The sequence below is a fragment of the Strongylocentrotus purpuratus genome, unplaced genomic scaffold (genome assembly GCF_000002235.5).
Source record: "Strongylocentrotus purpuratus isolate Spur 01 unplaced genomic scaffold, Spur_5.0 spur5_scaffold_12, whole genome shotgun sequence".
NCBI lineage: Eukaryota > Metazoa > Echinodermata > Echinoidea > Camarodonta > Strongylocentrotidae > Strongylocentrotus > Strongylocentrotus purpuratus.
The window spans coordinates 32,786,737-32,795,721 of record NW_022145597.1 but is presented as its reverse complement, the minus strand read 5'-3'; the positions used below and the strand labels follow the sequence as shown (position 1 = coordinate 32,795,721).

Below are 8,985 nucleotides of genomic sequence, written 5' to 3'. Positions count from 1 at the left end.
TAACCATTTCTTGTAGAATGATGAGAGCATTTTAAGAGCAATGCAGTTCAGGGGACAATTCTACTATAATATTCTCCCCAACTGACATACTAAGAGAAGGCAAGCTCACTATTATATATTTTTCTTCAGCACTGTACCGATATATATATATATATATATATATATATATACCTTCTCTTCTGTAATAGTCCTCCTCTCCACCTACCTATGTCATCAATGAGAGTTCGTGTTATCATTTGTACCAGAAGTAAACTTTCCATTTTATTATTGTGCACTAACCTATGGCGTCAGTTAGAGGTCCGTACCCATATAGTTCCATCCTCAAAGAAACGCGACCTAGATTGGTCTTTGGATGGATCCGGAAAGAGCGTCCAACTATCGGCCTGGCAAGCGTGTGAGTCACATGGCTATCACGGTCATAATTTCCTGCAAATATCTAAAAAAAAAAAATATTTGATAAGAATGATATTAATTAATATTACAAAGAAAACTCAATCTTAATTTAGCTCATTGTTAGTTCATAAGGGTTTGCCCCCCTCCCCTTGCTTACAAATACCTGAATCTTCCTTTGAAATATCACACTTACCACACTTGCACCTTATTCTTTTTAAACCATGCTAGCCCTCATATCTCGCCATGCTCGCTCTCCTCACAAGTACGAGCATCTCCATATTCGACATGGGTCTCCCCCTCAAGTACATCAATCTCAAATCCTTTACCTGTCTCTACCCCTGTCTCACTCACTGTCTTCAAACTTTTCAAAAAGCAAAAACAAAAAAACAATAATAGAATTAACAGTGGGACCTCGTTATATCAAAACATTGTTTTATAAACTTTTACTTCAGCAAGACAATCCAAACGAATTTATTCCATAATAATATATACCATTTTGTGTTTGTTTTAAATTTTAATTTGTTAGTCTTTTGTCAGCCCTGGCACAAAGAAGTTGTATTATAGCAATCAATTTTCTATAGTCCCATGGAGTTCTTACGTGGTTACGCTGTATATTTCTGAACATAATGACCACTGATTGATTGGTTTTTTAATGTAATTGAGGAACCGCAGTTTGGGAATTACCTTAACTGATCCAGAGTATACATTCAAATAATCAGTCCAAGCCGTGCTGTCCAAACTAGACGAAAAGGTGTATGACGTCACCCACTGTTTGGCTTTTGTTCTACCCTGGGTCGTTATGGCCGTTACGATATAACTAGACTCGAATTGGATCTGCATCCATTGGTATTGGTCGGACAAGTTTGGGATCCAGGCTGTCTCAGAGTTCAGGCGGCCAAAACGGCTGCAGTAGGGCGCCGAATGGCAGGATGATTCGGAGAAAGCCGAATCGGGAAGAGCACCACTTTCAAGGCCGAGTGGTTGACCAGATATATTACACGGGTTCACTGTTAGAAATAAAGACAAGAAATAATAAAAGCATATTACAGAATGAAACGTCAGAGGCCTAAAAGTGGAAACGAAACTCGAGAGTAAAAATTGTATTTTACACCATAGCATAAAAGTCATAAAAACGTAAATATACGCGGTGTTGCAAAAATGCAACTAGATGATTTCTTAAAAAGCATTATAATAATAATAATAATAATAATAATAATAATAATAATAATAATAATAATAATAATAATAATAATAATAGCCCAATAGTCTACTCCAAATTTTATTAAACCGAAACGGAAATTCTTTTTGCCCAATTGATCGTGAGCCCGGCAGCCACTGAGCAGCGCCAGATCGACGTTGCTCTATCCCTTAGTGTTGAACGCCAAACAAGGTAGCAACATCTCCAATCTTTTAACGTCTTTTGGTATGACGCGGCCGTCCTCGGTGAAATTTTGTAGGTGAGTGTTTTGCATTATCCCCTAGCCTCTCCTTAAATTTTACAAGGATATACAATCTAAATTAATACTAAAGAAATCACATTACTTTTGCAAAAGGTATACTTTTTCAATGTTTAAAAAGAAATCACATTAAATAGCATTACGTACTTGTTCTATTCGTTTATATTTCAATCATTAAGACAAGCAATATACTGTAGGAAACACAAGGCATTGTTTTAAAGAAAAAAATAAAATTGTATTTCGTATTAAACACTTATGTTTAATATTGGTTTAATAGCAACAAACACTGAAGACATTACGTTCAGATGTGTGTGTAAATGATATCAAGTTTAATTCTTAACCCCTTTTGTATCATTAATTGATGTTAATTTGAAAGCTTGCAATAAAACGTTCAGGTGCCAGGTGTACGCTAATTTTACGATGATGCTAATCAATGCACTTTCCTCGTTACAATGACTTCCGATATTAAATAAATTCGTTATCAGTGTAATATTGTACTCATGAGCTTAAGCTATAGTCACAACCCCAACAAGTAGCCTGCTCCACGGCCGGGCGGCGAGTTTTTAGCCAAATTCGTCCGGGCACCGCTTGTTTTTAGCGCATCGCTCGGTCACCACTGAAGTTTTAGCGCGGAGCTAAAATTCGGGCGGCGCCAGCTCGCTTTTACTCGCCGCCCGAAATACGCTCGATGCCGTGTCGCCGTCTAGCGATTTAGGTCAAAAATCGAAAACGTTAGGTCAAAGGCTGCCGAGCGGTCGCCGCCCAGTCGCCACCCGCTCACCGCTGGGAGATCAGTCGGTCACTGGGAGGCGTGTTCACAATCGGTCGGCGTCCGCGGCGAGAGCCAGCTAGATTTACCGAGGTGTCTGCCCGATCATGGCTAGGTATATAAGGCGCTGCTCAACGCGATCCAAAAGGGACAACAGCTAGATTTCTATCCGAAGTTTGTTTCACTGAAAAAATGCCCAAAACATGCAAAACAACCAAGGGGCAAGTGGGGGGAAAAGGAGCTTGCCCGTGAGAAATTCCCGGCGGAGTTCGGCGGGCCGCCGCAGTCCGCCTACGAGACACCCGCAGATGCCCCGCCGATCACCGGCCGGTCGTCCTTTAAATCAGCCGGTGGCCGGTAGGAGACCGCCCGGGAATCGGTTGATCATCAGTCGTTCACTGCCGGGACACAGCGCGGAGACCTAAAATCGGCCGGCGATCCGTCCATCGCCGCTCTGAGTTGTGACCATCGCTTTAAATTAATTAATTTAATAATGTTCAATGATTCTATTCTTGCACATAGTCTGTTATTCATGTATTTGTAGCAAATTTTACAGTTTCTTTTACTTTACGTATATTATTTCCTTCATGTTTGTATTTGTATTTTTATTTGAAATCCAACTTCAAGTTTTAGTTGCAATAAAGAAAAAATATATTAAGAGTTGGAAAATGCAAATTTTCATACAAAAATGATCGTATATGTAATAGTTTTTTTTTTTTTTTTTAGCTTGAATTCTTTTGGAATTCACAGCACCACAAGGGGATACTATTAAAGGTTAACAGCGAATTTTCATCAAGGATGTTCGAGCATTTTTAAGATGTTGCCAATCAAAATATTTACTATTTATCACTATTACTATTGAAAGTATTAATATTATCATTATAAGCATTATTTTTTGTTTATCATGATTACTTATATTATGATTATAATTATCATTTCTCACCGGGGCAACACGCAATAGATATTATTTCACTCTCGTTTATCCGTCCCACTTTAGTCTCACTGTACCAGCAGTCGGTAATGTTTGTGGCGTTTGCAGGACATATCACTGATTCGGCTTCAGCAGGAGCATCGACGGACGAGTACTCGTACAGTGGACCGCTCAGCGTCGCAAATACTCCTTGTTCAATAAATTCAGAATACAAAGTAGAATACCAGAGTAGTCAAAATATCATTTTGAAGATAATAAATGCAAACCGCAACAAAACATTAACTGTATCAGGTAACACCAAAACTGATTTGCGATGACATACACCATATACAATTTGGCGGGTAGGCTCCCAAAAACAAGAGTTTTGAAACTGGAAAGGATAAGAGAGGGATTCAGGTTGAAGAGGGAGAAAATCAAAAAAATCATGGAATTTAAATCTCCAACTTGACCAGAATATATAAACTCCTGATCATGACACCAGTATTTGATGATTCTTAAAAAAACTAAAGGAAATACATCAATATTGTACCATAAAATAAGTTAACAATAATCATATTTCAAACCAAGAAAACAGAGTGTATGATAATGTTTGTAAAAAGACTCAAACGCTTCCATGGAATCTTAAAAATAAAGGGAAACAATAAAGCAAGTCCACACTTTAAAAAAATTTGGGTACATTTTAGCATCAGATGGGAAATGTATTCATGAGATAAATGAAAGGATTGCAACAGCGAAGGGTACATTCGATCAAATGAAATCCGTAATAAAAATAATAAAACATTGTCAAGAAAACGGGTGTCAGCGTTGGACAATAAACAAAGAACTTTAGAGAAGACTAAAGGCCACAGAGACTTGGTTCTTGAGAAAGATTATGAATATATCATGATCAGAAAAGAAAACAAATGAAGAGGTGTTCAGAAAAGAGGCAAATCCTGTTGTTGGTCACATCATACGGAAATGATAATGTAGAAAAAATTTATAATATTAACAGGGAAGATTGTTGGAAAGAGAAGCAGTGGAATGCAACGCCTCTCATAATTGCAAAGCCTGAAAAAAACTGACAATAGACAGAAATGGAGGGCCATTAAGATGATAAGGATAATGTCTTACCTTCAAACCCTAGATACTGACATGCCAATTGAGATAAGCTCATGTTCCAATGATCTTGATGTACCAGCACGTACGTGTTTGGACTGGAGCGGGACGTTAAAGCAAGTGTTCCTTCATTTATCTTTTCACCGAGAAGCTTTAACGAATGGATGGTTACATCTATATAGTTTACAATCAAAATAAGACAGATATATTGAGGGGAAAAAGAAAGACAATGGAAGTTATTTAGTGACCAGGGAAAAACAAGTTTCTAACGAGACTTTACAGCGATGCGAAATGTCTTAAATATTTTATTTTTTCAGCTCTCCCATCAAACCTGAATATACAAATTGGTTTTGCGTAGGGCGCTAAATTTACCAACTTAAATTTACATCATAGTCACTAAGCACTCAAACCTTAGTCGTATTAGAACACGTGTTGTGTTGGTGTGAATGCAATTATTGAATAGTTGATTAAAGATTTGTGATCTACCAATCCTCTATTTACAGGGCCATCTGCTAGGAATAATGGGATGTTAATACATGTATGTAGTTAAATTTAAACGTGAGTTTCACGTTGGACAAAACGTAGGGAAAGGCCCACAATCAAAGAAAGAGGTGTTACTATTACGTTACACTAGGGATACTTTACTGTATTAAAAATGGATTACAATGAAATTTCATTTTAGCACTTCATCAAATCGTATTTTTGGAGTCCCTATGATATCCCCCCTCTGAACGCTTGAAGAACCACGGTGGATCACAATACGACCGCATTTTTAAATGATTGTTTTTATCATACCACACAAAACAAGTAGATTATTTCAAATACAGTAAAACCTTTCAACTGAGGGCACCCAAGGAAACACTGGCCATTGTAAACAGGTGGCCTTTTTAGGCAGGTTCTATATTAACACACTTTTCGTCCTGAAGGGAGACAAACTACATGACGACTATAGACAGGTGACGTTATAGAGAGTGAGCCACTATTAAACTGGTTTGACCGTACCTCTTCTTTTGTATACTCGATGTATATCATGGTGGACTTCAAACCAGAGGCTGGTAAATTCTGTATCGCTATCCTCACGAGTACATGTAGAAAAGGGTTCAACAAGTGCTTGTCCCTCCCCCTTTAAAAAAAACCCCTCTGTATCCGCCTCTGTCTCACTTACCCTCCTCACACCTTTCATCAATAGAGCCATCTAAACAGAAGAACTTAATCCAATTTCGCTCTCCTCATCGAGTACCATGTAAGACAAGATTTCGACCAGGGTTTGCCCCTTTACCCTCCGAATAGAAGACAATAAATCCCTACTCCGTTTCTGCTTCTGTCTTACCATCCTCATATCTTTCACCAAGATAGTTTTCGAAGCAGAGACAGTGATAACTGTCTTGCATTTGTTTACACGTTCCTCCATGCAGACAAGGGTTGCCCCCCCCCCCCCTCTACTCACTTACAGATACCTGACTCTGCCTTTGCAATGTCGTACTTACCACTCTTGCACCTTATTCTTGTTTAACCATGCTAGCCCTCTTATCTCGCCATGTTTGCTCTCCTCACAAGTACAAGCATCTCCATGTTAGACAAGGGTCTCCCCTCCCGTACATACATCCCAAATCCTTTACCTGCCTCTACCCATGACTCACTTACTTTCTTCACACCTTTCACCACGGTAGCGCTCTAAACAGAGACAAGTAAATCCTGTCTCCGTCTCCTCGCAAGTGCCTCCATGAAGACAAGGGTTTGAGCGGCATGCTGGTGACAGAAATAAAAACATTGATATAAAAGTGAATACCAGAAGGTCTAATACATTCATAAAAACAGTTTTGTAGAAACAGGGGACACGAGGGTTTATGTCTCAACCAGTGGTTAAGAAATCAAAATAAATAAGAAAGCGAGAAAAGAGAGAAATAAAAAGGAGGTGACAGGAATTAAAACAAATACGCTTAGAACACTAGATCCCCCTAAACAGTAGCCTTGTAAGTTCTTATTTCGTTTTTAGAGTAAGTCCAATGCCCCTTCCCCCTTCCACCTAAACCAACAAAAGTGCCGGAGCTGTGCCTTAATTTTAATTCAAATTGACAAATGACCCACCATATTTGGGTTTCCGACACAGCTTCCAGTAAATCTGTGATTAGTTGTGCGTTATTTATTGATCATGTTTTTATTCAAATTTCATATAAAGGAATTAAAAAGAAATAAAGAAATCAGTATCATTATTATAGAAGCAATGGACTATTACTTTCGCGGTTGACATGTGATAACATTTGTAAAAATGGAAAGCTTGAGAGGATTACCAACAAGGTGGCACATGGGGCACGTGTCCCCTTAGTAAAAAGGCAGAAAAAAGAACGAGGAAAAAAGAAGAGGAAAAAGTGAATAAGAGAACGGAGAGGGAAAACGAGTAAAGAGTAGATATAACAACCCATCAGAAGCCCATCATTATGATTAATGACCTAACACTGTGCTTCTTCCACCGAGTAAGTTTGGGTCACCTACTTGTTTACTTACACTCATATACATGCTCTCTTAGCAGTCAGGTAAAGCACTAACCAAACATCATCAAAATATTGTATTATTGTAGATTTAGCATTCGCTGAATGAGGGAGAAATTCATCTAAAATATCCCCTGGAGTTTAGCTTTAAACAGAATCTCTCTAAAAAAGGAAACACAGGTTTGTTGTGAATTAATAAAGCAATCCAAATTATCTTTCTATAGCTTGTATTTCACTGGAAGCTCATTTCCTCTTTTTTAATATGACACCAGAACCATGATCACTTAGTACCGATTTCAGACAGTCTAAAGTAAAATTGTCAGACACCCAATTGTCCGAATGAGCAGATAGCTGCCACATTTGGTTCGTTTTACTTTTATTTAGGAGAGGAAAAGATATGGAAATAATTGTCATTGGAGATACACATGTTGGCAATCTAATCACAATGGAATAATCACACTAGGACCGAGAAGGCACAATTTGTAATGGGTATGAGTATGATGATGGGTATGGTTATGAATGGTTGACTTGACATCATCATTGAGCCCTTAAGCTCCCTCCCCTGTAGAACAGCTACGTCATTATGGACGTGTAATTAGCACAATACACTTTAGTAAATTAAATGTATACATCATACATTATACCGAAATGGATTCACAGCCTTTTAAGTGTAAATTTGTCATGTGTTTTGGAAAATTAAAGCAGGTTTTTCGGTCGGCGACTTTGTAAAGGGTGTATTATGCAACGTAATCATGCTTCAATAAAGAGAGGAATTAATTTATGTGGGCGTGATTCATTATATTTCAATTGCAGTCGAAATTTTATTTTCGTCTGAATCATTATTTATTATTTATTGTTTCCCTTACTTATTTTAGCTTCTACCTGGTTTTCCGTACGATACGTCAAAGATAGCTTGTTTAAATCTAATGAAATTCGATGCAATGTTAGATGTAGTTACTCGCCCTGTACTGGATTTTGTTTTCCCTTCAAGTTGACATTTTCATTGTACAGGACATGTGTAAACAACTAGCAAATATGTGTCAAAAGACCCCTTCAATAAACTGTCAAACCGAAAAGAAAATGTATTGTTATATCAAATACTTTCCTTGGTTCAAGTAAGTTTCAAGCATTGGTTCATCTAATTTTCTTTGGGCAAAAAAAAATCATAGTACAAAATGCTTAGTTTATCATGTTTATAAAATATCAAGTCAACTGTTACTTGATAATTGAATTCACACTTTTCCTATATATGTCACAGGTTCATTTGAAAATTTAAGTTTAAGTTGATATGTATCTAGTATGCATTGGACATTTAGTGGAAAAGGTATTTTTAAAAGTTGACAAGAGCCAATTGAACTAAGAAAGCTTGCAAAATGGAACAGCACGAGACAAAAAAAGCCCGGAAGGCAAAAGATGAAATGTTTGGTGATATCAGAAGTAATTCTTGATTATCCAGGAAAGCCTTTTCAGCCTTAATGCTATTCTTCCTTGGGGCCCAGCAATTATCCTACAGTTATCAATGACAAAAGATTACTCATTTACATCTGGGTGGAGTTGGACAATATGTCTTGCCAAAGCACATTTTAGTGCCGGGCTAGGATTCGAACCCTCTACGGTTGGTTTGAGAGTCAATCTAATTAGCCACTATAATTATCCCGACACCTCGTATCGGTGAATACATGATTGTCAATTATATTGAAAGAATGACACTTTCGGTAATATTATGCCTGGTCACAGTAGAAGTGCAATTCACAAGCTCTGATCTGTGTCATAATAAAAAGGATCTTCTTCTTCAGTGCTATATATTATTCCGAAAATAGCGTAGAACCATGTATCGTTATATGTATTTTC

At 37.7% G+C, this 8,985-nt stretch overlaps 1 protein-coding gene across 1 annotated transcript; it reads right to left on the bottom strand.

Annotated features, from left to right (window-relative positions):
* Positions 1 to 736: 736 nt before the first annotated feature.
* Positions 737 to 4,703, bottom strand: LOC115922527 (retinoschisin-like). The gene is made up of 4 exons (XM_030981502.1): positions 4,661 to 4,703; positions 3,563 to 3,739; positions 1,078 to 1,400; positions 737 to 754 (listed from the first exon to the last, which is right to left on the bottom strand). Exons 1-4 carry the CDS (start codon positions 4,701 to 4,703, stop codon positions 737 to 739), a joined length of 561 nt encoding a protein of 186 aa, XP_030837362.1.
* Positions 4,704 to 8,985: the final 4,282 nt, after the last annotated feature.